The 27,643-nt window shown below is 36.7% G+C and overlaps 4 protein-coding genes, 1 long non-coding RNA gene and 1 pseudogene across 8 annotated transcripts; 4 read left to right on the forward strand and 2 right to left on the reverse strand.

Moving 5' to 3' along the window:
* Window positions 1-2,769: 2,769 nt before the first annotated feature.
* Window positions 2,770-4,771, reverse strand: LOC112526081. 2 transcript variants are annotated; one of them, XR_003070471.1, is made up of 4 exons: window positions 4,512-4,771; window positions 4,291-4,363; window positions 3,694-3,737; window positions 2,770-3,040 (listed from the first exon to the last, which is right to left on the reverse strand). It is a non-coding gene; the product is annotated as an uncharacterized LOC112526081 (long non-coding RNA). The 2 variants fall into 2 exon arrangements; XR_003070472.1 differs by lacking the exon at window positions 3,694-3,737.
* A 451-nt stretch (window positions 4,772-5,222) lies between these two features.
* LOC112524579 (AT-hook motif nuclear-localized protein 10-like) lies at window positions 5,223-11,836 on the forward strand. Of its 3 annotated transcripts, none has more exons than XM_025134463.1 (6): window positions 5,223-5,292; window positions 5,685-6,241; window positions 8,362-8,414; window positions 9,781-9,912; window positions 10,717-10,878; window positions 10,995-11,836. In XM_025134463.1, the coding sequence occupies exons 2-6, from the start codon at window positions 5,740-5,742 to the stop codon at window positions 11,214-11,216; spliced, it is 1,071 nt and encodes a 356-aa protein (XP_024990231.1). In that variant the 5' UTR covers window positions 5,223-5,292; window positions 5,685-5,739; the 3' UTR covers window positions 11,217-11,836. The 3 variants fall into 3 exon arrangements, with proteins under 3 accessions (XP_024990231.1, XP_024990233.1, XP_024990232.1); XM_025134465.1 differs by having other exon boundaries at window positions 8,368-8,414; XM_025134464.1 differs by lacking the exon at window positions 5,223-5,292 and adding an exon at window positions 5,437-5,574.
* Window positions 11,837-13,096: 1,260 nt separating this feature from the next.
* LOC112524580 (increased DNA methylation 3-like) lies at window positions 13,097-17,638 on the forward strand. Its single transcript, XM_025134467.1, has 3 exons — window positions 13,097-13,299; window positions 14,792-15,193; window positions 17,268-17,638. The coding sequence occupies exons 2-3, from the start codon at window positions 14,887-14,889 to the stop codon at window positions 17,504-17,506; spliced, it is 546 nt and encodes a 181-aa protein (XP_024990235.1). The 5' UTR covers window positions 13,097-13,299; window positions 14,792-14,886; the 3' UTR covers window positions 17,507-17,638.
* A 2,733-nt stretch (window positions 17,639-20,371) lies between these two features.
* Window positions 20,372-22,259, forward strand: LOC112526063 (probable inorganic phosphate transporter 1-9). Its single transcript, XM_025136444.1, has 2 exons — window positions 20,372-21,114; window positions 21,274-22,259. The coding sequence occupies exons 1-2, from the start codon at window positions 20,372-20,374 to the stop codon at window positions 22,169-22,171; spliced, it is 1,641 nt and encodes a 546-aa protein (XP_024992212.1). The 3' UTR covers window positions 22,172-22,259.
* An 856-nt stretch (window positions 22,260-23,115) lies between these two features.
* LOC112524393 lies at window positions 23,116-24,193 on the forward strand (annotated as a pseudogene).
* Window positions 24,194-24,443: 250 nt separating this feature from the next.
* Window positions 24,444-27,464, reverse strand: LOC112525983 (putative pentatricopeptide repeat-containing protein At5g52630). Its single transcript, XM_025136326.1, has one exon. It carries the CDS (start codon window positions 27,440-27,442, stop codon window positions 24,716-24,718), a length of 2,727 nt encoding a protein of 908 aa, XP_024992094.1. The 5' UTR covers window positions 27,443-27,464; the 3' UTR covers window positions 24,444-24,715.
* Window positions 27,465-27,643: the final 179 nt, after the last annotated feature.

Consider the following 27,643-nt stretch of genomic DNA (forward strand, 5'->3'; position numbering starts at 1 on the left):
GGGTCACCTATGACTTCCTGTCTAGAACTGAAAACATCGTCCCCTTCTAGTTGTCTTCCACCAAGAACTGAAACAAAACCTAGATTGGTGCAAAACGAAACCAATAACTCCTTCCTAGAAACGCAATTTTGATCTGTGCAAAACACGCACACACACACACACACACACACAGAGACCACATTGTCCATTGAAAACAATGTGTATGTCTTGCAAAAACTCTTTGCAACAGATCGAGTGTATGTGTTTTTGCTTCAATGAAAGCATATAGTCTGTGTATGGTTTTTTTTTTTGCAGTGTGTCTGTTTGAGTGATATCAACAATATAGTTTTAGGGGGAGAAATCATTAAACATTTGTACATTTCGGTCGGAGATGTTGAACGAATTTGGGAGTAAAGGTGGTAGTCGGTGAGAATGGTTGCCAGATTTCAGAGACAGCCTTAATATAAAAAAAATATAAAAAACAAAAAGACAAAAATGCCCTTTCCTCTAACAGATTTTTTTACAGAGTTAATGACCAGGGACCACTTTCAAGGTGAAATACAAACAAGAAGGATGATTTCTAAACTTGTTAAAGTTCAGGTTTCACTTTCACACTTTTCACCAGGAACTAAAATTGGAGTTTACTCCTAAATTATATTAGAGTAAAGTTTGGTTTTCGTCCCCAACGTTCGTCCATTTCAACAAGTCTCATCCCTAAAATTCATTAACTCGGTTTTGGTCCTTCACGCTTGTCATTTTTCAACAGATTTGTTCCTCCCACTAACGGAGTTAAGTTTTTCAGTTAAATAAGAGATATTTTAATCATTAAACAATTTAAAACCGTTTTAAGTTTTTCTATGTAATGGACCAACCCAAACCCGTTTCTTTCCCTAACAACTCCCTTTGCCAAAACCCATCTTCCCCTACACCCCATTTCGTCGACCATCCACCACCATGCAACACAAACACAAACTCAACCAACGACGACCAACTTTGTTGTTCCACACAGTGAGCCCGACAATGTTGGGGGAGGAAAGACCAAAAGAAGTTAACCGATTGGAGGTAGTTGTATGTTTTTTCAGATATGTGGTTGACTTAAAAGGGAAAGAAGTGGTTGGGGANACAAGGATAGGAAATTGCAATAATCACTACGAATACATATTAAATGATCAAGTTTCATTTGTTTTCTACCACACAATATTCATGTTGAATCTACCAGTTCTCCTTTTTCTTAATGCCTTTAGGTGCACTTTAGGATTCCCCATACCAGTTGCAAGTTTTCCTTGGACTTATATATATATATTCTTAAAATACAAATAAATTTATAAAACACTATATTATAATAGAAAATTAAGAAAAAAAAATAGTAAAATGACAAAAACGTTTCTCATTTAATTAGATTTAATAGAAAAACTTAAAACCTAAAAAGAGGGACATAATCTACTGAAAAATAATAACCGTAAAGGACTAAAATCGAGTTAATAAAGTTCAATAAAAACAAATAATAGTGACAAAAATTGAACTTTAACCGATTAAATTACGTCAATTCCATACAACAAACAAAATAGTTATAAGCTTTTGTCATATTTGATTTAATATACGAATGGATATACATCGAAATTTAAAACATTAAAAAAAAAAATATTCCAAAATAATAATATTAATAAAACAAATTAATTATTAGTAATAAGATATGACTAGTTGTGTACCCGCGCAATGCGGCGGGAGCCATGAATTTTAGCAATTTTAAAGTTTCATTGGTTTTATTAGATAAGATTTAATTATAATATAAGTTACACTTGGTCTTTACATATTAATACAATTTGAATAAATAAGAGTTATGATTCCAATTACAGTCTATCGATAGAAAAAAAATTGTATGAGAGTTTAAAATTCAATATATTTAAAATCCAACATATTTAAATGACTCCATAAATGTGTTCGATTTACAGCAAGAGCAAAGAATCAAGAGACTGAGACCGAGAGTTCTAGAGCAATTGAATGGGAGATGAATGTGAGACTTTTTAATAACTCATGGTAAATATGAGTTTGAATCTCACCTTGGGGGATGAGGAGAAGACATAGAGGTATGAGAAGGTGAAAATATGAGTGAAATGTGTCAAAAGTATTTTGGAAACATAAAAAGAAAATATAATAATATGCATTGGTAACTTGTACTATATATTATTTTAATTGTAGATTAAGATATTTTAAGACTGAATGCATAAAGTGGTAGTATTTAATGCATTATGAGTTGTTTTTAAGACTTTGTGCATAAATGTATAATATCTTGTGCATTAAAAAATGTTTTTAAGACTTTTGATAAATCGGGTTTACAAGGTAGTATATATACAAAAATAATTAATTGAAATGTTGTTTGATCCAATTTCTGTATTAGAAAAAGAAGTTATTGAATCAAATTAAATTGGATTTTGAGTTAAAAACACATCAATACAAAATAACAAGTTAATCATTAAACATCAGTTGTTGAACTAAACTTATGGGTTTGCATGATGATTCTTTCACACTCTCAATTTGTATTTAATAAATTTTTGTTATTACTATACTTTTAATTAATTTAATTTTATTTAATTAAATTTATGAATTATTTTTAATTTTTTACATTTTAATATTGACTGTGAGTGGATTAAAAATATCTATTATCTATACAATATTAGAAAGCATTTGACAAAAACTTCTAAAAACAATTTTTATACATGAAGTACTATTTATTGATGCATATTACTTAAAATTTAAGATTACAAGTAATTTGCGCAAGTACAACTTATTAAAAATCCATTTTTAAATTTATGTAACTAACTGCGGCTAAACATAATTAAACACGGGATAAATATCTATTTTCAATATAGAAAATCTAAAATATTATTGAGATAATCATTCGGTCAGCAACAAAGTATACGCTAATCAAGATCAACGTATCTTCTCCTTGATTTCTTCCGACTTTATCCTCATCACTTGGTATTTCTTTCGTCTTCCTCACATCATCAGATCATCGCTTCCCTCAATTGTTCTGCCTACAAGAATCGACCTCATCTTCCGTCTACAAAAAATTGGTGTCAATTTAATCAAGAAGAAGCAAATTTTGTTAGAACTAATCAAATCTCTTAGGAGCCATTTACCAAACACTTACCCGGGTAAGCGCTTACCGAGTCACATTACCTCACCCGAAGAATATGGTATGGACCAAGAATCTTACCCGGTAAGAGCGAAACAAGAACCGTGAGTCTTACCCGGTAAGTGAGGGCAAAGACTCTTACCACGGTAAGCATTTACCAGGTAAATTATTGCATACAATGTCGTTTTGGTAAACTAAAATCTTACCCGATAAATTGGACCAAAGTGAAGATTGCACCCAAAACAACTTTATTTGCAATGCAGGTGCTTGGGAAATGCAGTTTGGTTTGATTTGAATGGAAAAAACTTCATATTGTTCAATGCTTAAGGTGGTTACAAGTCACTAAAGAGTAAAGACTTCTTCCTCAAAAAATGTTGGTAGACTTGAATCATTGCTTATGTGAAAATCCATGTTGTCTTTTGTTGCAAAGAATAATGATTGGCTTTAGTTATCAACACTCTCTAAAGGCAAGCCTTTTTTTCTATGGTGGGGACATATGGTTACTAAACTGCCAATATCACTTCTGTGCTTGCAAGGGTAAGGCTAGAGAGAAAAACCAGACCAGAAATAAACATTACCGGACCAAATGTCTCTGCTTGTCTACCACCGGTTGTGACTTTACCTTCAAACGACATTTAAAATGCTTTGTTAAACAATTCTTGGGGCTAGACACTTGAATGAACACCCAACATAAATAACTGCAATAACCTTTATATACAGCCCGAGCAGCAGGTAGAAAACCACATATTTACAAGCAAATAAAAAAAGGAAACACACTTACAAGGATAGGAAATTGCAATAATCACTACGAATACATATTAAATGATCAAGTTTCATTTGTTTTCTACCACACAATATTCATGTTGAATCTACCCGTTCTCCTTTTTCTTAATGCCTTTAGGTGCACTTTAGGATTCCCCATACCAGTTGCAAGTTTTCCTTGGAAAGATTTCAAGTTGAAGTTAAGGAAATCAAAAAGTCAAACCCAGGCAGAGTTTAAGGAAATCAAAAAAATGAAAAGCTATGGAGTAATCATACCTGGAGAGACATGATTATAACAAGGAAAATTTTCTTTAACCACATACTTCCTACTAAACAACGTATCAAGAAAACATACCAAACAAATATAAATTCTAAGTATTAAATAGTGTGTAAAAGGTTCGAGAAAAACTTACATCGTTAAATCCCTTCGAAAGGAATCGATCAATGTATATGAATCAATCCCTTTGATAAATTGCAGATGAAAATCTGCGGATGACAAATTGCAACAAAAACAGATTAGTAATGATTACACAATGATACACACTACAAAGTGAGAAAATTAGGTCAAACGTAAAGTGTGAGAGAGATGGAGATAATCGATCGACTACCAAAAAGAGAAATCGAGAGAATGAACCTGGTACAGGGGAGAGTGTGAGAAAGATGGAGAAAGACGAAGTCGATTACAGAAAAGAAATCCACAGATAGACGACGACAACCGACTATTTTGAAGAGAAATCCAGAGATCAACCTTTGAGTCAGGTTGAGACAGAATGGATCTTTCTCTACACCAGCTTATTTTGGGATTGAGATGGAGAAGCAATGGGGAGCAAGAATGAAGAACCAGTGTGTTTTATCACGAACAAATCTTACACCTTGGAAATTAATAGTCACCTCGACAGACGTGTAAATCTGTTGAATTGGAAAATGTATCATTTTTAGGAGAGTGGGAATATAATCCTTGGGAAGCGAAGAGATTCAAATCTGAAATTTGAAGTTGTAATTTGGGCTTCTAGAAAGTAATTCATGTATTTTGGGTTGTACTTTAAGCTTTTAAACTTGTATTTAAAACTTTTATTAAATTTGCTTTATAATGTAGCATAGATAAGGGTATTTTGGGTATTTATAATTTTAAGACTTTAAGACTTTTAGTGAATTTGCTTAATAAGGTAGTATAGATAAAGATCTTGTTCTCCAAAGCAATATAACGACTCCTTCTTTTTCAAATTTAATTAATTAAAAAAAAAATGAGGGTCCGTAAAAGAGAAGTCATGGAAAAGTGGATATATTTTGAATTTCAAAAACCCTAATTATTAAAATACTTTAATCAATTCATCTCTTTCAAAATTCTCCCAAACCATACAAATTGCTTCTTCTCCATGAATTATTAATCATCACATAATTCCTCATATTTATCGGTGAGTTTTTCTTGAATTTTTTTCATCGGATTAATTTTTTTTTTGTATTTTCGGTAACTGTAAAATTGTGAAAAAGGAAATCGTTTCCGAATAAATCGTCTTTGTCTACTGTAATTCTTTTTTGGTTTTTTAATTTTAATTTATTTTTTGGTAGATTTGTTGGAAATTTCCAGTGATTCTAAGTTGAATTTTTATTTCTGAAGTGAAGTTGTATGTGCGATCTTCGTTGTTATTAGGGCTTTTTGGGGTTTGCTGAACTAGGTTATTCAAGTTAAAATTATGGTAATTTGTGTTTTTTATCAGTTCATTCAGTACAGAAGTTGAAAAAGATTTGATTTTGTTCTGGGATTTTGATTTCCACCTACTTATTTTGATTTGCTATGTTTTTGCAGTCAATCTGTTGCTCTCGTCTTTCCATTTTTCCGACCAAAGGATTTCGAAACTTGTATGCAGATGAACGGATCTGAATCCGGAAGAATTTTCGAGCAGTCAATGACGCCGGTAACGTCTCAGCCGCCTGTCAATAGCATCCGAACGACGTACACTCCCGGCGTTACTGGTGCATACAGTGTTGCAACCGATGTAATGTCTAGCAGCGGTGGCGGTGGCGGTGGTGGGAGTTCAGGGTTCCACCAGAACATCAACATCAACGAGCACGTCGGCGGTGAATCAATGATAAAGAAGAGGGGGAGGCCAAGGAAGTACGCCCCTGACGGCTCTATGTCACCGGCGGCCAGGGTAGCAAAGTTGACACCCACCACTGTTACAGCCGCTGCTTCATTGAATGGAGCTTTCGAACAGCAACAGCATCAACCTCAATCAGCTGCTCCTCCTATTTCTGCAGCCCCTGTTAGTTCAATTCCTATGGATGAAGGATTTGCATCAGCAAAGAAGGCCAGAGGTAGACCTCCTGGTTCGTCAAACAGGAAACAGAAAAGAGAATCTTTGGGTAAATAAAATTTCTCTCTATATATATTGAGAACAAATCCTTAGAAGTCTTTTTAGGCAATTGATTCTTGATCCAACTTGGTATACAAGCACATTGCTTGGCAATTGAAAAGCTTACATTTTCATTTGGGTCCATATTTTTTTGTTTACTATAAAGTCAGGGCAAATAATGAACAGAACTTGTTGGCAAAACGTCAGCGACATGTTTCTGAGCTTGATTCTTAGCCTTTTCTCTTTGGTTCCTAGAAGTTGGAACGCTTTGCTACAATCTTTTGTGTGTTACTTGTGCCCTACCATATCACTTTTTGGTTAGTCTTGGTGGATGATGTCTTCTGCAAGTGATGTTTTCTCAAAAAATTGACATCTTTTGTAAGTAATTTATGTTGAGGTTAGATTTTGGTTCAAATGTCATATGAAAAGGATGTTCATTTTGGTCTTTGTGTTGGATAAATCATGGTGGGTATTGGGTAGTCAGATTTTTTTTACTGTTTACAAATAAACAGAGTATTCGGCTGTTGAAATTTTCGTTAATTCAGATCCAAATTAATTGGTGTGCAAGTGTGCATATAGTATCCTGTTTAGCCACGTGATAGTGGAACATGGAATTTTTTTTTTGACTTTTTGTGATGATGTTTGGTGGGTTCTTCTTCTGATTAGTTCTTGTTTAACTTCACTATATGCTATGTATATCATTTATCAAATTTTCTTGCGAGTTTGGACCTCATTTTCTGTTGACTTTCTTTTTGATACTGACACACGGGATTGTAGTTTAGATTTCTTTTAGCTGAATATTGAAATTAAGGAGGAAAAAGAAAAGAACTTGTTTTCACTGAAACCTAGGACCTGGTCTACTGCACTAGTAGGACCTAAAAGCTTATGTATGTCCCATGATCTTTTGTGGGAGGTTATTATTAAAATTTTGTAGCAAGATCCTGGTGTATGTACATATATATGCATCGTATATGTAGGTTCTTCATACATACACTTGGATAATGCAAAAAGTTCATGGCAGTATATGATTTATCTCTGCTCTCTACTCTCTACTCTCTACTCTCTACTATCTACTCTCACTCTCATGTGGACAATAAAACGCAACATAACAGTGGCCCCGTTTCAGTTCATATGCACATAAGTTTGTCAAGGCTAGAATTGGGAGTGTTAAGTATGACCAAACCTGTTCCTATAGTTCGTTTTAGCTATGAAGCTGTTCTAGATGTCCTTTTCGTGAGATGCAAATGAAGCAAAATTTATTGGTCAGTGTTCTCTAAATCAAACTCAGCTCTATTTTTACGAGGGTATAATTGACTTAGAATCTGTTTGTTAATAGCTTAATGAGCTCGATGAGGCTCACAGCTTATTCGGTCAGCTATACATGACTGTTTGGTAGTGGCTTAATGATATAAAAAGTGGCTTATTTGGTAAGCTTCTAGGGGGAGCTTTATGCAGAAAGCCAAGTTTTTCCAACCTGCCCCTCTTATTTAAAAACACATGCCCCTTCCATCTATGAAAATGCCTTACTAAACAAAAACCCTCCCGATCTATACATACGGATTAATCCACACAGTCAACTTTATCCATACAACACTTAATGGAAAACCAACCAAACAGCCCCTTTATCTTTAAACATGATGAATTGAAATACACTCTTGATGTCTCACTCATGATGTTTGAATTCCTTTGTTCATTTTATGTTATCTCTTTTTTTCCCTTGAATGAATCATTCTATAGTTATTCCTGTTTGCCAACTTTAAGGTTTCATTTTACATTTTTCTTTCTATGTTTAGGTTTCTTAAATCTTTTGCAGTATCTGTATCTTAATTTATTCTTATATACAGAGTATTTTGTAGACCTTCAGTCCAAATGTGTCTAGTTGAGAGCATCCAGAATTGGTGTTTGTTACTTGAGTTCTCAATGTTGCTTTTGAGAATTTGGTATCTAACTCGTCTTGCTTATTCTGATAATCAGGGGTGACTTATGCTGCAATAGGCATAATTGCTATAGACATATGTGCATGCAACCTGATATTGGATAATTGGATCATCGATTTTACTTAGCAAGCTTTTATTGGATACCACAGTTTGCAATTATTCCTCTTAATCATGGAAAAACTTATGTCTGTAGGATCAGCTGGATTTGGTTTTACTCCACATATCATTGTGGTGCAGCCTGGAGAGGTTATTTTCATTCTCGTTGTTTTCTTCTTGCTTAATGATATTCAACTTATGATGTCATCAGTTAATCATACTCAACTGCTCTTAAAAGTAGTAGAGATATTTAAAGAAAAATGAAGTGTGCTTGCTATGTTGTTAAAAAGAAAAGCAAGCAATATGCTTTAGCAATGAGTAAAGACTTCACACTTATTTATCTTGTTGTTTTGCAGTTTTTCATGACTAATTGTCTGTTTAAATTGTCAACGTAACACCCAAAGCCCAAAGCAACAGGCTGACCCAATAACTTCGAATCCAACTTAAAACCATGGTGGAAGGTATTGGTAACCCACAACTTGAGGCTTATAGGGAGCTCACAAATCTCGTTTTATAGAAAAATGTGGGATGAGTCGTTACACTCAACAACCTCCTCACCCTATGTTTGATATTTTGTCTGAAAATGGTTGAAATTAAAATAGCAATGGGTATGTTTGAAAGATATTGGATGAACCATATCCAGAAGAGAAGAGTTATTCGCCCATAGGTGAGACATAATGGATTTTTCTCAACAGCATATGTTATGAAAAGCCATTATGTTTCACCTATGGGTGAATAACTCTTCCGGATACGGTTCATTCAATATCTTTCAAAATATAGCCATTGCTATTTTAATTTCAACCATTTTCAGGCAGCATATCAAACATAGTGTGAGGAGGTCGTTGATTATTTGATCAGGCAACTAGTCATGAAAAAACTGCAATGCTATGGTTCCAAGGGTATTTATTTTCTTTACATCTTATCATTGTAATGCAATTTCAGTGGCACATTCTCTTGTGATGATAGTTTTGCTTATCATTTGGATTGTTAGAAGTTTTCATCTTTCTAGTAATCATCTAATTTCTAAAGCCAATCTATACTTTGCATCCTTTTAATTAGTTTTTACAATCTTTTGTAATTATTAATCATCATAAATAACTTTCTCTTAACATATACTTCCTCTGGCTCAAAATAAATGCAACATTTCCCTTTTGGGTAAGATTTCAATTCATATTTGCCTGTTTGCCCATTAATAGCCACTATAGAATATTAGTAACATTGATTTTGGTCCAAAAGAGCAAATATTTGACTAATGGTCAAACACTTATGAAATTGTGTGTCAAGTCAAGCATTGCATTTATTTTGAGACAGATGAAGTACAATTTCTATATATAACATGACCGCTCGTCATCTATAAACACTTACCATATTATAATCGCTCGGGCCTTAATGTGTACACTGAGTTCACTTTAGCTTGATATTATTAGAATGCTATGACTAGGAGTCGCTCACATCCTTGAGTATTTGCAGTTTGAAGTTTCTCCCATACTGATATCCAAATTCTATGGATTTTCAGGATGTGCTAAATAAGATCATGTCATTTTCTCAGAATGGACCAAGGGCCGTATGCATCATGTCCGGCATTGGTGTCATAACTAATGTGACACTTCGTCAAGCTGCAACTTCTGGCGGCACTGCAACTTATGAGGTTCTTCTGATTTTTGTTTTAATGATCTAATTGGTGGTTTCCTACATTTTTGTTTGTTTGTATCCCTGGTTGTGCCTCGGAAGTACCCTCTGGACATAGATATGTGACATACGTCTACATAATGAAATGTTTTTTTGGTAAATGTGGGTTGCCGGGCCACCTTACGTGGACCGAGTAATCCCCCTGGCGACAACGAATGGCTTGGAGTCATCACAAGTGAACCTCCATGGCCACAAGGGCTTTGGCAGTGCCTGAATCAGTAATAAGTGACATATTTCTTAAGAGCATTCTGTATAGGTTTTGTCTAATTGTCGAAAATAGACTAAACTGAAGAAATGATTAATTGTACATCCATGGATCTTAATAATTCTATAGTTTGTTTAAAAGAAGTTATTGTTAGTTTACATATTAATATGTTATCTGGAATCAAAATTGAATTTCAGACAATTCTTGATATTGGTATGGCCATATCCATATCACTTGGATCAAATATGAAATTGTACCGATATGGGATCTTCAGAAATTCATTTAGAGCACGATTTACTTTGTGGGCCCCATTTATATGGCGTGAGAAAGGTATACATACATGTGACTGTTGGTTTCATTCAAGTAGTAAGAGTAGAAACGATGAGAGGGATCCACAAAGTAGTGAATGGAGAAAAGAGGACATAGGAACATGACCTTAATTATCTTAAATAACATTCTACCAACTGTTAAGATGCAAGTTCTTATCATCTTCATCGACAATTTGATAAGAAGGTAGAACGTTTTGATTCCTAATTAGTTGATTCAATTCTCGTGCAGGGGCGTTTTGACATATTGGCCCTTTCCGGTTCATTTGTGCTATCAGAGGTATTTGGGCAGCGCACGAGGACAGGAGGACTAAGCGTCACGTTATCTGGACCTGATGGTCGGGTTTTTGGCGGTGTTGTAGCTGGACTCTTGATTGCTGCATCTCCTGTTCAGGTTTTTCCTAGTTTCTTGAGCTTTTCTGATCCGTGTTCTTGTTGATTACTGCTAAGCTTTAGGGTTTAGAAGGCTAATTATTTGTGTTCTCGAAACCTTTTTATCGTGTGTTACAGGTTATAGTAGGAAGTTTTCTTCCTGAAAACAGTAAAGAAGGTATGCCGGGTAATCATGTAGAACCGTTAACAAAGGTGATGCCTGCAAACCGCGGTACGGGACCAAGCAGCTCACCGTCTCATGGGACCCTAAGTGAGTCATCCGGTGGAGGTGGGAGTCCGATGAACCGGGGGAACGAAAACAGTAGCCCACAAGGGATGGCAAGCATGCCATGGAAGTGATGTGGGCCAGTTGAGGGTATAATTGTAATTTTTTTTTAATTTAGTTTTATTAGCCTTTGGTGTAACTTTGTTAGTGGGGACATTTTTCCAGCCAAAAGTGTTGATTTTGGGTGGAGGGGATGGATGCTCTTTTTTTCGAGGTTGAGAATGATCAAATCCTATCACGTATAAATATTTTAGGGAACTTGACCCAAATAAAAATATTCCACAACCAAATTGACCTCCTAACAATCTCTTCGGACTTTATCCAAAAGTCACTATGTCTGCAATACCCAAGTCTAATAAAACGACAAAATTTTAGAGTTTTTTGGCCCAAGTATGTAATTATTACAAATCTGATCCAAAACCCATTTCTACGAATCTGTAATGCCTGATCCGTAAGTGTCCACTTTCATGGGGAAATGGGTTTTCGGTCGAATCAGTAATAGTTGCACGCTGGTGGTTATGGACATGGCTCAAAAACGTTATTTTTTTGTCGTTTAGTGGGTCTGCAGTAATTGCGGACTTGGGTATTGCGAACTTAGTGACTTTTGGGTAAAGTCCGAGAGAAATCGGTAGGATGTTAATTTTGATTGTGGAATATAGTTGTTTGAGTCAATTTCTCAATCTTTTATTATTAATTAAAGCATCAAGTGATAGACTCGATTTGGTCAAACCTTGATTATTTAATGATGGTTAAACCACTCCATCTTTGCCCTTTACTATTTAGCAATGGAATCTTCCTTCCACTCATTTCATCACTTGTATGCCACTCACGCTTATGTAGGAGGAGATATGAATAGAAGTGGAATTTTCGAAATTTAGGTACCGTTTGGTGCAGATAGTATTGGACTAATCGTTTGTCCTATATTTGGTATGACTCATGATTGGACCAATTATTGGTCTTGTATTTGATAAGCTGAACAGGACAAGACAAAAATATTAAAATGACAAGATTGTCTCTAAATTCTGTTTAATATTATTTTATATGACAAAAAAAAAGTTATGCATGACGAGATAGTGTTATGCTTGCCTAACATCATGATAACGATTAACATAAACCAGTAGCTTGTCTTCAACATAACATACATGAAATAAACAAACCACATCTATGAACGAAAGGGAGAGAAATCGAAATTAAAGAGTCGAAATGTAAATCAGAAGCACATCTCAGGGTCTGAAATCTAAATCAGAAAGAAACTGAAATCAAAGAGAATATCTATGAATAGAAATCGTAAACCAAGGGAGAGAAATCGAAGTCGAGTAGAAATCTAAATCAGAAGCACATCTCAGAGTCGAAATCTAAATCAGAAAGGTGGGGCCTGTAAATGAAAAACTAAATATAATTAATACATGTGTATTTTGATGACCAGTTCAATCTAAACCACTAAAAACATTTAAACCGTAGGCTGAATATAACCAAATGGTTTATCTATTTTTCAAACCAGACTGGACCACCAAACCACTTGAATTACCAAAAAATAGTCTGATTTAACTTGATATGACAGATTTTGATATATCCAACAATATTTCCAAAGGTCTTAGGGGCCGTTTACCAAACGCTTATTCGAGTAAGTGCTTATCAAGTCATATTACTTTACCGGATGAATATGATAAGGACCAAAAATCTTACCCGGTAAGAGCAAGACAATAACCAAGAGTCTTACCCGGTAGGTGAGGTCGACGAATCTTGCTACGGTAAACGCTTATCGTGTAAATTGTTGCATACGATGTTGTTTTGGTGGACTAAAATCTTACCCGATAAATAAATAATAGTGTTAAATTTTATACATAAACACTTATCGGGTAAGTGTTTGATAAACCAATCAGGAAAAACACAAATGACAACTTCTATGTTTATTTATTTATGATTAGAAAAGGATTCGCCCAAAATACATCCAAGCAAGAGCATGTGTAAAATTTCACGCAATTTCAAGCGTCAGATTCTCTCACCGACCCCTCCTTCCATCGTTTTCTCTACAATTCTGATTATTTGTAACAGGAACAAATCAAACTCCTTGTTTCAATTGCCGGCCAATCGCTCGACGAAATGCTTCACTGAAATCTCCATGAATTCGCCAAACACTCTTGAGAGTTGAGTCTGGTAATAATCCCTTCAATCCCCACACAGTTGCACTATATACTTCCCATTTCCTTCCAATTTTGCAGTAACGAATTTCTTGTTTATCTGGATAAAATTATCCCTCTCTTGTTGTTGGTTTATTGGTGAAATGGGAATTTGGAAGGTTGGAATGGAGTGATCAATTATACGTGTCAAGGATTCAACGATGCAGGGTTTTTATGGTTCTTTTTCTCCCCTTATTCAAGTTGGGGGAAATGATTATTTTTGTTTGATTCTAGATCTGTGTAGAAAGCAGTTTACTCCCTACTACCTTTTCCATTTAAAAGATATACTCTGCGATTTCTAAATTGAAACCTAGTAGTCTCCTCTCCAAAATTGCTATGGATTTTATAACTTCCATTACCAATTTACCAACAGTTTTCTTGTTACCAAAATTGCAGTGGGTATTGAATGCGGCATTATGTTAGTTTGCTTTCTGCTTTGTTATCACACTTAATTTGCAGCTAATGGAGTCCATGGATAGGCTCGATTCATGACTAATTTCTAAGTTAGTTAGACTAGCTAGAAGAAGCTGTTAACCCTTCTAAGGTATAAGAATGATCTCAATGTTGGTCTCTAAAGATGGGTCATGATGATGCTACTGATTTATGAAAGCAAATTGTGGTGTGAAAATTTGATATATGTCAACTTTTGTGAGACCTTTCAGGCTTTCACTCATGGGGGGACTAATTATTTGCTTTAAGACTAATGTGTCTTAGATTGTAGGTTATAGAAATACTAATTATCATCTGGTTTGTGCTTTTTAGATGCGCTAAATACTGAAAAAATAAAGATAATTTTTCGCTAATTTGACGAACAACGATGATGGTAAACTAATTTGAAATAGCTGTTTCAAAGTTGATTAAAAAATTCCTGTGCTGGATCACTTATCTGTCATGTCAGGATGCTAATATGTATATTGTTTGAGTGACACATCGTATGTTCTGTAAAACATTCACCCAAATCATTAATCGGAGAACAAAGATGAATGTATATTATATTTGTCAAAGTGGTTTACAACAAACTTTTGAATGGGTGAATGACTTGTAATAAATTTGTGTTTTTGGTCGTCAATCCGTAAAAATACTTGATAAAATGTGATTATTGCTCTGTATTTATGTGGAATTAACATGTATACTTGAAAACTTACATGATTCATTGATTTGAAATGAAACCAGGGAATAAACTTTATTTTCTTTGATGCATCAACCACTGTAGATGATGCATCAATTTTTTATTCTGATATAAATATATATGGAAGTATAGTTACTTGGGTCTTGATGTGAAGATTGTGTCATGGTAATCTATTTGCTGTTTTCAAAATCTCTATGGCTTGTGAACAGTAGAAATTTTGTATTGCTGTCTTGCATCTGGAATTCTTGGTCCAAGGTTCACATGTGTACTACGTTATTATGTTAAATTTGATCAACTTTGATGGCAATTGAAAGTTATTCTTATTTAATGGCATTGGTAGCTTACAAAAGGGGACACACAAGATTGAGTCAATCACTTGTTGAAGATTATCTGAATTTGATGCGAACCCAATAATCAATCAAGTTGTTGAAAACCATGGTTTTGAAGAACTCTGAGGAATCAGTGGTAGCAAAAGATTCTAATGAAAATGGGAATTCATCCATTGTTGTTGAAGAAAATTTGAATAAAAAGCAGCGGATTGATGGTAGCTCAGATGGACCTTTTGTAATGCCGCTTATATCGATTCATAAAGTTGAAGAAGACAGTTCAAAGGCATCTATTGTCTTATCTGGAACAGCTAGAAGGGGAGAACTTGGGCCACCTGTAGGAGCAGTGGACATTGGCATTAGCAAAAGTGCATATTTTTTTCAAGTTGCTCTACCCGGTGTCAAGAAGGATCCTGGTACACCATCTCTCCTTTCTCTGATTCCTTTTTGTTACAATTGCAAGTTTTAGTATCTAATGTTTTAATATCCTGTGCCTGATTAATTGAGACTTGAAAAGTCCGTTTAAGATGCAACCTAAGAAATTGAATCCCTATACAAATAACTTCATGCAGCATTCACGGAGCATTTAGAAACTTGATCTCCATACCAAACAAAACTTCCTGATACCTTGATCTATGGCCAGGATCGTTCCAATCTTCTGGAAGGTCCTGTTACACATGTACCAAGACTATAGATCGACTGGAGGAGTAATATATAAAACAAAATATAAAAAGTTCATGCCATATGACACTTCTTTTAATTAACTGAATCACAGTTTAACCCTTAATAATAGAGAGAACAATGAATTTTTCCATCTCATAGTTAAGGCTAGAATTGGAAAGCAGACACTTAGGGGGAGTTTGGTTCACAGAATGGAATTTGGTGGAACTGGAATCCATCAAAGGAATTTGACTTTGAAAGAATTCGAATGGAATTTGACCATGCGTTTGGTTGGAAAGAATTGGAATGAAATCTCTCAAAAGAATTGGAATCTCCATATTTGTTTGGGGGGAGGGTGAGGTGGCAGCTGTGATGACAACAATAAACCCCAATGTGCCCCGCCCACAACCCCCTGCCCCAACGCCCCACCCGTTTCACACCCTAGGGGGGTGTGGTAACTGTAACGACGACAGTATTGGCATGGTGGTGAGTGGTGAGTTGAGGGTTGGGGGTGGTGGCCGTTGTGACGGAGAAAGTAGTGGTGTGGTGGTGATGGCGGTTGTGACGGAGAAAGTAGTGGTGTGGTGGTGGTGGCCATTGTGACGGAGAAAGTAGTGGTGTGGTGGTGGCCTGGTGGGGGGTTAGGGTGGCGATGTGACAGTGACAGTAGTAGCTGGTCATGGTGGAGGCAGGGGGTGGGCAATGTTGGTTAAATTGGATGCAATGGGATGGAATTCAAATCCTTCGTTTATGCCAAGGAATGATGAATTCCTTAATATGTGGAATTCAAAGGATTCCATCCATTTCAATATGTGAACCAAACAAAGGAATTGGAATTTGGTCAAAAGAATTGATCATTCCAATTCCTTTGAATTTTGCGAACCTAATAGCACCTTACTTTTGAAGAGGACGCTTCACACTTGTTTTGGGACAAACTAAAAAAGAAACATGGACAATTATTTTGGGACAGAGGGAGTATTAAAAGTCCTACAAATTGAAACAACAAAAATTGTCTTAAAATGACAAAGTAACATATGAAATTTACTTAAATAGAATCATTCTTCGAATGCTGGAGCCAGGAATTGCCAAATTGGCTACAAGAGTAGAGGCTTAAAACATGTGTAATTGTACCCTAAAACTTTTGGGGGACCCATCTTCCATATCTCACTCTGGTATGCACTTGGACATGACCCTGTCTGGCCTTGGAAATACTGTTAGGTAGCATAGAATTTGAAGCCCGATTCAGATAACTGAAACTTAGGACAGAAATTGTCAGTTGTTTTACGTCAGAGGACAACTTCTTCACAGTCCATGTAGACAGCCTTTTCACCAGTTTTTCAAGCAGTGATCAAATGTCCAGAATCTTGAGTCTATGGTGCCCAAAACATCTGTTGCCATAGGACCAGCCTAGCCCGCTTGTTAGAAAGTTTAATGGCTGCAGTTCAGAGGGTCCTTTGTTTAAATGACCTTCTGACAGGTTTTTTTATATATATTTATAAATCCATAACCTTCTGACAGGTTTGAGAATGTCATTTCCATACACAAGAATGCATAGAAATCGGGGTCATTTAACTAAATAACCTTGAGAAGGGATCAAAATTTTATACTGAACACTTATGATGCATTTCCTAGCTTGATAATTTTAACATTGCAGCAGGTAATTGCTTTAAATGGTTTGAAACCATCCACAGGGAACTAATCAGATCAATATTGCTGGTAAAGAAAGACTAAACTAACATGGACTGTTATAAGTTTAGACCGATATGAAATGACTATAGATTACATTGAATCAAATGGGATGAAGTAATGGGTTTGAGTTGTTTTTTGCAGGTCAGTTTAGCTGCGAGATAGAACGGGATGGGAGGGTTCATGTCCGAGGAGAAACATCAACGGGTGGAAAAACCGTTTCAAGACATTCTCGAGTTTTTGAAATGAAATTCCAACAGCAAGCCCCGCCTGGACCCTTCAGTCTCTCGTTCAGCCTTCCAGGACCTGTTGATCCAAGGCTGTTTTATCCAAACTTTAGATCAGATGGCATTTTTGAAGCCATTGTGATGAAATGCGAGTAGTAGATTAGTTGCATGCATGCATGCATGCATTTATATAAGCAGATTTTGTGTATTTTACAGGGATGAAGACTGATGATGATGATGTCGAATAGCAGCTAAATGCGGGTTGTTTGAGACGGTTAATTGTAGCTACTTATATATGAAGTCATTCTCCTAGTTACTTTTGAAATGAACTTAAAAGTACAATTCAAGTATCCTCTTAAGATTACAATTTTGATGGATGAAAGTTGAGGGTCTCGAATCGGAGATTTTCAAGTTTTGAACACGTGATCGTTGATTCGTGACGAGTCATTTGACATTTTGATCATCATGTCTTGTTGTATAAGCAATTTATATCTTATTTTAATATGTTAAGAACGATGTGATTTTCAAGTTTTACATTCTTAATGTACGACTTGATCTGATTCTTACAGGGTGCAAATAGCGAATTATTCAAACCAACATAATTAATGGCCTTTATCATAAGAAAACAATGTAACAAACAACAAACCTTAATCTTCCCGAACATTTCCATCCCATGTAGCATATGCCAAGGATTTATTCCTAGGCCAATTTCTATCCACATATTTTAGTATATATGTCAATTTAGCCGTTCCAATTTTTGGTCCACATATTTTAGTATTCATGTCAATTTATCGATTTCAATTTTTGTAACTAATATAAATATTTAAATGAGTGTGGATTCCGAACGAGAGTTAATATGAGAAGCGTAAAAAAGGGTCTCCACCTTTAAACACACGTTAGGATGAAATGTATCGGATCAATTCTCGTATAAAGCGTAATTCATTGATGGACATGAGATTAAAAGTAGTCAAAAGTTCAGATCTCTTCTTACGTTTTTCATCATAACTTTCTTTCTCACATGATTTTTCCGCCTATTTAAATGCTATAATATAAAAAATAAATTGAAGAATCCGGTCTCCTCAAAACAAAATTCATGACGTATCGGTTAAGATTCAAGAGATGTAGTGGATATCTCGTTTTTTCCGAGTTCGAATATAGATGTTGTCATAGAAGTTCACTTACGATTACTCCAAAAGATTAACAGTTGCATAGTGATTAATCGATGCACATAAGCTGAATCAGATCTCTAATGATCCCAGAAAACCTTGGTTGGACTTTTTATCATTATTGAGGCAGAATTACGAGGGTTAGTAGAAGACTTGGACCTCATATTATATGTCTTCTTTCTTTTAATGAGTAGTTGGCTTTTGCTATTTTTATTTATGTCTTTTTCTACTTATTTAAATAAAACCTTCATTCTACTTCCATTTCGTCGTCATCTTTTAATTATTTATGGAACTTAGAATTTGATGTTCGTTTGTCAAGATGCTTACAAAAGTCCGAGGACATAAATATCACATCACTGGTTTAAGTAAAAGACAACATCTATTGAATCAATGATACGACTTTTTTAGGTTACAACGAGAGGATGTTGTCTTCGTTCCGTAAAGTTTTGGTAAATGTGGCATGGCTTTCAAGAAGACATAACGCGTGCTACTCCGCTTGTTGTGGAGCCTCCTAAATCCTAGAAGCTACTACAATAAAATTGGGTTTATAAAACATTAAAAATGTGTCCAGGTGTTATAATATACTGTTTTATAAGACTTAGTTTATATGACCAAACAATAAAAACATTATATTTAAAGATGTTGTAATAAGTTTATAGGATGTTTTTGGACGTCAGAGCAAGTCTTTTAAGACGTTTTTATTAGAAAAACGTTGCATTAGCTATTTTATAGGACATTATTCAAAAAATTATCTTATAAAACAAGTGTTCTATAAAAAGATGCATTCATAGGATATTTCTAAAAAAATGTCCTATAAAATAACTAAGATGACACTTTGTATTAGGAATGTTCTAAAAAACTTGTTAAAACGTTCGAAAATGTCATATAAACTTATTATAACACTTTTATATAGAGAAAGGGGACTTGTGATGGAAGAGAGAAGCCGTATAGTAGACAAGGGGAGTCGATGTCGCCGTAGGGTTGCACCGGGAACAAGGAGGATGATGTGGCGACAAAGTATTAGTGATGGCAACATGGTCGAGGGTACCAGGATTGCCGTCCACTTCCTCTTTAGGGAATAAGATTTCATTCCAATCAGATATTTTTCCCGATCTACAAATTTAATTTTTTACGTAATGTTTTATATAAATGTTAATTTTACGTTTAAACGACATATAGTATAAGAGTAACATAAAGAGTGCGGTTCAAATACAAATATATCAATGACGTTAATTTTATATAACCACGTCGTTATATCAACAAAAGTTCCTCACGAACAATCAAATCAATGATATAATTCTTTTTACAAGTTTTCTTCATGGAAGATTGATTATATTTTTGCATCATATACACTCATTGTGTTTCTCACTATTATTATACTCGGTGTGTATATATATACAAGTGGATGTTCAAACGAGAACATTTTCATTTTGCGAAAATGCGAGAAGACCCTTATCACATGTGATAATACACATGAGGAAGCCGCACCAAAAATCTTGAGTCTCTAATTTAGTATCACATGTGATGGATTATAATATCATAACAAAAATAAAACCATATAAATCATACATTATAGTTTTTTTAAGGTTATTTGTTGTAAATAAATAATAAAAATGAAAAATAGAGTAGAAAAATTGGTCAATGGGTCAATTCACAAGATGTCGCAATTTTCATATGAAAACGAAGGATTAACCACTTGTTTCCAAAACGTTAGAAGCATTTGCCAAGGATTTCATCACTACGAAACTCCTAAGCAATTTCCTTCCCACATATTAATTTTTAATAATTATCTCCATTTTATTTGTTTCTTATAATTAATTCTTCACATTCGGATCAAAAAATCTTCAGCACCACCATGGGTTTGAAAGTATTATCGGCTCTTGATGCTGCAAAAACGCAATACTACCACTTTAAAGCCATTATAATCGCAGGTATGGGTTTGTTTACTGATAGTTATGACTTGTTTTGCATCCCTCCGATTATGACACTCATCGGAAGGATATATTACCCTAAATTCGACGACGATGTGCCACCGGCGAAATGGTTCGAGGTCCCTGCCGTGATTGCATCCACGATGTTCGGTGTTGCATTAATGGGGGCTGTAATCGGGCAACTCATTTTTGGCTGGCTTGGAGACCGTGTCGGGCGTCGTCGTGTGTACGGTATTTCACTTGTACTAATGGTCTTGGGTTCTACCGGATGCGGGTTTTCACTCACGACATTGACGCCATTGGTGTTTGTCAGCCTCGGGTTTTTCCGATTCTTGCTTGGGATGGGAATCGGAGGGGATTACCCGTTATCGGCCACGATTATGTCGGAGTTCGCCAACAGGAGGACTCGTGGAGCGTTCATTGCCGGTGTGTTCTCTATGCAAGGGTTCGGGATCCTATTGAGCTCGCTCGTTACCATGACCGTGTGCACCGTTTTTAAAGCCGTTGACAAGAATCTACCAACTCCGTCGATGGAACTCCAAGCATCGAAAACTTTTGCCCAGGTGCAGCCCGTATCGGACTTGGCGTGGCGGCTTATTCTTATGATTGGTGCAATTCCAGCATCTATGACTTATTATTGGCGGATGAAGATGCCCGAAACTGCCCGGTACTAACCACAACTCCCAGTTCGGGCACAGGCCCGGTCTTAAAGCCCGATTAATCCAACTTTTTGTAACAACCACATCCAACGACGTCCTTTCTGTCGTAAATTGAGGTTTTTTCCGACGGCCAACTCATTGTGTTTCTTTGGATGCTGCTTTCACAGATTCACAGCTTTGGTGGAGAAGAACACATTACAAGCAGCAAAAGATATGGAGAAAGTCATGAATGTATCACTGAGTCAAATCCGAGAAGATATCGACACGATGAACACATCGAGCACTCGGGCAGCTTTCTCAAACACATACGGTTTCTTCTCTCGAGAATTTCTTCGACGACATGGCCGTGATCTCGTTGCCGCATCCACCAATTGGTTTCTCCTCGATATCGTCTTCTATAGTCTCAATCTATTCCAAGATCATGCATTTAAACCTCATATGAAGGAAAAGAATGCGATGAATCTGTACGATGATGCATTGCAAGTCGCGAAATTCCAAGCGATCGTTGCGGCTTCTGCAACGATCCCCGGATATTTCGCGACAGTTTACTTGATTGATTATGTTGGGAGAGTCAAAATTCAAGCAATGGGGTTCCTTTTCATGGCGATAAGCTTGTTTACGATCGCGGGAGTGTACAAAGGCGATGGGGGATCTGACGGGACAGTCGGGTACATGATACTCTATGGACTTACGTTCTTCTTTTCCAATTTCGGGCCAAACACCACCACTTTCATAGTCCCGGCGGAGCTTTTTCCTGCGAGGTTTCGTGCAACGTGTCATGGGATTTCCGGTGCAGTTGGAAAACTGGGGGCGATAACCGGAACGGTCGGGTTCTTGTGGGCTTCTCGTGATCACCCAAACGGGGTTTGGGTGTCACATACGTTAACGGCGATGGGCGGGGTTTGTGTTTTGGGGTTCCTGGTGACGTATTTCTTTACTCGGGAGACAATGGGGCGGTCATTGGAGGAGAATGAAAATGTGGACGAGCTCACAGGTGTTTGTTTTGTTCGATTTTGGCCCCACAAGTTGTGGGCCAGAAGAGCTCAACAAGTACCTGCGACCTAACGACACAGTGGAGATTCTACATCAAAGTTCACATACTAAAGACGGCCCAAGTATCATCGTACAATTTACTCATATTAATCATTTCTTAAAAATCTTAAACCTACGTCGTACTTAAAGTTTTTTTTGTGTGTGTGTGTCTGCATTGAATGTTTTATGGGGGCATGATGTGCAATATTATTGCTCGAAAAGAACAATGGTTCGATGATGACCGTTGTCGCTTTCTTGTTTTTTTTTTTTTCTAATTTCGGGCCTGCTTGCATGCCATGATGTTGGCGGAATGGTTAGGGGCTTCTCGTGATTCTCTGTACGAGCATAGAGTGTTGCATTCGTTAGCGTCAACGGGTTGCATTTGTGTTTTGGGTTTCTTGTGACGTATATTTATTTGCTCACCAAATATTTAGTTATTTACACGACCTTCAGTTTTAAGTTATCCAAGTAAATATTTGCTTTTCAAAAAAAAATTAATTAAACCTTTTGATGAGTTATTATAATAAAATAACTAAATTAATTTTTTATTTTATTTAAGGAATATCCTTGAATAAGTTGTATATTATAATTAAATCTATCGTTATAGTACAAGAAATCCGTAAACTGCAATTCATTCATTCATTCATTTCGCATATAAAACAAACAATAAACCTCAAAATCCCACAACTTCTACCAGACAAAACGTTGTTAGTATCAAACATCTTATATTTTAAATTTATGCGAATTAAGGATTTCATCACTAACAAATTCCCTCCCAATTTCCTTTCCCATGTTTTTAGTATTACATGACGTTTTATCTTAACAACTACGTTTTTTTCCTTATATATATATTCTTGTGTTCGAGTCAAGAAAATTCAAATCCACGATGGCATTGAAGGTCTTATTGGCACTTGATGCCGCAAAGACGCAATATTACCACTTCAAAGCGATCATAATACGGAGTTTCATTGGTACTGATGGTCGTGGGGTCCCTCGGTTGTGGATTCTCGTTCTCGACATTAACGTCGATGGTGTTTGTTAGCCTCGGCTTCTTTCGGTTCTTGCTCGGGTTGGGAATCGGAGGGGATTACCCGTTATTGGCCATGATTATGTCGGAGTTTGCAAACCCATACCTGCAATTATGATCGCTTTGAAGATAACGAGCCGATGAACACTCCAAACACTGGAGCAGCGTTCTCCGACGCCTACCCCTCTTTTCTCTCGAGAATTTTTCCGACGACATGGTCGTGATCTCATTGCCGCATCCTTCAACTGGTTTCTCGTTGATATTGTCTTCTACAGTCTCAATCTATTCCAATATCATGCATTCATACATCATATGACTCCAAAGAGCCACATGAATCTATACAATGATGCTTTGCAGGTCGCGAAATTCCAAGCAACCGTTGCAGCCTGTGCAACGATCCCTGGGTATTTCGTGGCAGTTTACATGATCAATTACGTCGGGAGAGTCAGGATCCAGGCAACTGGGTTCTTTTTCTTGGCAGTAAGCTTGTTTACAATCGCAAAAGTCAACACGGGAGATTGGGGATCCAATCCAAGTATCGGGTTCACGATCCTCTATGGACTTCCGTTCTTTTTTTCCAATTTTGGGCCGAACACCACCACTTTCATAGTCCCGGCAGAGCTTTTTCCAGCAAGGTTTCGTGCAACCTGTCATGGGATTTCCGGTGCGGTTGGAAAAGTGGGGGCGATAATCGGATCGGTTGGGTTTTTGTGGGTTTATCACGAGCCTCCACATGGGATCGGGATGTCACATACGTTAATGGCTATGGGTGGGGTTTGTGTTTTTGGGTTTTTGGTGACGTATTTCTTTACTCGGGAAACAATGGGGGGTCTTTGGAGGAGAATGAGAATGCTGACGAGCTCACAGGTGTTTATTTCGTTCGATTTTGGCCCAACAAGTTGTGGGTCAATAAGACCGAACAAACACTTGTGCACAAACGTTTACATCTCTTTGTAAATTCGTCCAGCGCTGTTAAGTTTATAATGTTTTTTGGGAAAGTGAAATACTACTTTAAACATGTAATTTAAGTACCAATTATTGTTCAAGCGACAAAAACAACGTTGTTGCTCTCTTAACAAACTGGTTGATATCATCAATGCATCTGTACATAAAACAAATAGCATACGGCTTAGCATCAATGCCTATCAATAATAGTTTGTTACAAGCTTAATGAGCTTAACGGAACTCACAGTTTATATGGTCACCTATATGGGACTATTTGGTGGTGGCTTAATAATATAGAGAGTAACTTATTCGGTAAACTTCTAGGGGACCAGACCTGCCCTTCCGATGGGCAGAACATTTTCCTTCTATTTATGAAAAGCTCCTACAAACAAAAATCCTCTCAATCTATACAAACAAATTAACTCATACAGTCAGTTTCATCCACATAGGACTTGATGTAAAACCAACCAACCAAACAATATTAGCATATTGTTTCATACCTGGTGAAACCCCATCTTTGGAGAGCCCAGAGGGAAACGTACCAACATATAGAGTAAACATTGTCCAAGTCTAGCCTTTGTGAGATTCCAATACGGAATTGCGATTTACCAGTAATCCCGGCATGAGCAAGCTCCCTCCTGGAAATGATGAAAGCGATTCGCATCCCGGACTATAAGTTCCCTCGAGGTAACAAGAGATGCCAATTTCATTACCAAATGGCAATCATCACAGATTCGGAGATTCTTCATTATGTGGATCGGCATCCAAGCCGGTAAAGTCATCAAACCAAACGCCAACGCAAGCTTCTCACTGTGATACGCCCTCGGCTTATTAACGGAACCATTTTCCTTGATATAAATTCCTGTTTCTTCTATCTTCCCAATAATCTCCCCCAATATGCGATAAACGTCATTAATTCTTGGATGGTTGGTATCGTCTACGGTAAAAACATGCACCCTGTTATCTACTTCAATCCAGCTGCAACCCGGATTTTTCCTTATGCCTTTGTCTTTCATTATTCGTCTTACATTAGAAACAGACTCCAACTTTCCGGAATCCGAGTAAAGATTCGCTAGGAGGACATAACTTCCAGAATCTTCAGCATCCAACACGACAAGATTCTTCAAAGCGGTTTCCGCCAATGTTGCTTTGCCATGAATCCGGCAAGCACCAAGCAAAGCTCCCCAAACGGCAGCATTCGGTTTTATGAGCATCTTGTCGATTAAATCTTTCGCCTCTTCGACACGCCCTGCACGCCCAAGTAGATCTACCATGCACGCAAAGTGCTCGCATGTTGGAGATATATCTTGATCTTTAAGCAACATATCAAAGTAATAGTGTCCTTCTGGTACCAAACCGGAGTGGCTACAACCCGAAAGGACAGATACATAACTTATATTGTCAGGCATTATCCCCGATCTTATCATCTGCTCAAAAGTATCAATCACTTGATTACCCTGACCACTTTGAGCATACCCAGCCATCATTGCATTCCAAGAAATCAAATTCTTTGCAAGTATCGAATCAAAAGTTTTGCACGCTTCTCCAATACGTCCGCATTTTGAGTACATGGTAACAATACTATTTTTTACTGAGACATCCGAACCAAAACCGAATTTTTCAGCCTGAGCAACAATTTGGTTCCCAAGCTTTAGTATAGCTGCATATGCACAGGCAGAAATTGAAGTTACAAAAGTAACGCAATCCGGTTTAACTCCTTCCTTTCTCATCAAAACATAAACCTTAAGACCCTCCTCCCAAAATCCATGTTGTATATATGTCGCTAACATCGAGTTCCAAGATACAACATTACGCTCTGGCATTTTATCAAAACATTCTCTAGCTTTTCCAACGTTTCCATTATGAGAGAATGCCGTGATCATGGTTGTCCATGATATGATATCTTTATGGGACATCCAGTTAAATGCACGGTTTACACTCTCAATGTCACCACATTTGGCATACATTGTAACAAGAGCATTGGCTACAGAGGTTAAATGATCGATTCCAATTCTGATTGAATAAGCATGGATCTGGCTTCCAAGATAAATATCCTGCAAACCATAAGAAGCATTGAGAACAGTTGCTAGAGTAAATTGATCAGAGGCCACGGAAACCGCCTTCATTTGTTTAAACAATGAAATGGCCTCCTCTTCTTTACCACAATGTGCTGCTCCTCCTATCATTGATGTCCATGATACTACGTTGTGCTCTTTCAAATCGTTAAACACCTGACGTGCTTTTCTGAAGCACCCACATTTGGCATACATGTCAATGAGACTGCTGCCAACATAGACATCGATATTTGATTGCATTCTGATAATTCGGCCGTGCAAGTGGACCCCCCAGCTAAGTTCATATATGCTAGTACAAGCACTGAGAACACTAGCATATGTCATGGAATTGGGTCTGAAACCTTGACAACACATCTCAATAAACATACCAAGTGTTTTCGCGACATCCCCATGCTTAGACAATATCGAAATGATCATATTCCAAGAAACGACGTCTCTTTTAGGCATTTCATCAAATAATTCCAAAGCCCTCTGAGCACCATATAATTTCGAGTAACCATAAAGCATAGAGTTACAAGAAAACATATTTGGGTTCAGCATCTTCAAGAAAACACGTTCGGCAAAATCTGGCGCTCCACTCTTGATATACATATCAACCATCGATGATTCCACAGAATCATCACCTAAAAATCCTAACTTTTCGGCAAAACCATGTACTTGTAAAGCCAAGTTAAAAATTTTAAGGCTAGCACAGGCCTTCATCATACAAGTGAAAGAATATGCACCAGGAACACAGTCAAAACATCGAACCAATGAAACAAAAACCTCAACAGTCTTCTCTGGAAACCCATTACGAAAATAACCTGACATCATAGAATTCCAAGAAACAACATCCCTCTCAGGCATTTCCTCAAACACCCTCTCTGCAGCCAATAGCCGCCCTGAATCTATGAATCCCTCTATCATCGTATTCCAACTAAACACATTTTTTAACTCAATCTCATTAAAGACCAATGACGCATCATCGACCAAACCACAACCGGCATACATGTTGATTAAGTTGTTCCGCATAAAAGTCGAAGAATCTAACCCAATTGTGATAAGCTGACAATGAAGTCCTCGAGCCAAGTGTGTCGACCGAATACTTACGCATGATTTCATTAATTCGTAAAACTTCTGAGATAATTCCATATAAGATACATCTGGATTTTCGTATGGAGGTAGTTTTCTTGAGAGGTACTTTTGTTGGGTTGACAAGAGTCGACGGATGAAATAGATCGAGAGAGGACGACATGAATCTGTGAAGCTGGAGATCATGAGAATTAAAGACTAGAAATTTGTGGGTTTGGGATTATATTTGATTAATTTCATCAACAATTTTGTGCCAAACCAAGGGTGACATAAATATTTTAGTAGCTGAAATCTACGATTTTGATACTGAAAGATGAACAAAAGAAAATTGCGCCAAATACATTTTAGAGTGAATTTAGGACTATTTACATATAAACTTAACCATAT

The sequence above is a fragment of the Cynara cardunculus genome (genome assembly GCF_001531365.2).
Source record: "Cynara cardunculus var. scolymus isolate 2C chromosome LG 13, CcrdV1, whole genome shotgun sequence".
Classification (NCBI taxonomy): Eukaryota; Viridiplantae; Streptophyta; class Magnoliopsida; order Asterales; family Asteraceae; genus Cynara; species Cynara cardunculus.

Excerpts from the sequence above, each read along its gene's own strand:
- LOC112524579 (XM_025134463.1), top strand. The coding sequence starts at position 5,740 with ATGCAGATGAACGGATCTGAATCCGGAAGAATTTTCGAGCAGTCAATG. Across the intron at positions 6,242-8,361 it reads ACAGAAAAGAGAATCTTTGG|GATCAGCTGGATTTGGTTTT; the intron begins GTAAATAAAATT and ends TTATGTCTGTAG. Across the intron at positions 9,913-10,716 it reads GCGGCACTGCAACTTATGAG|GGGCGTTTTGACATATTGGC; the intron begins GTTCTTCTGATT and ends ATTCTCGTGCAG.
- LOC112525983 (XM_025136326.1), bottom strand. The coding sequence starts at position 27,442 with ATGATCTCCAGCTTCACAGATTCATGTCGTCCTCTCTCGATCTATTTC.
- LOC112524580 (XM_025134467.1), top strand. The coding sequence starts at position 14,887 with ATGGTTTTGAAGAACTCTGAGGAATCAGTGGTAGCAAAAGATTCTAAT. Across the intron at positions 15,194-17,267 it reads CGGTGTCAAGAAGGATCCTG|GTCAGTTTAGCTGCGAGATA; the intron begins GTACACCATCTC and ends TGTTTTTTGCAG.
- LOC112526063 (XM_025136444.1), top strand. The coding sequence starts at position 20,372 with ATGGGTTTGAAAGTATTATCGGCTCTTGATGCTGCAAAAACGCAATAC. Across the intron at positions 21,115-21,273 it reads AAGATGCCCGAAACTGCCCG|ATTCACAGCTTTGGTGGAGA; the intron begins GTACTAACCACA and ends CTGCTTTCACAG.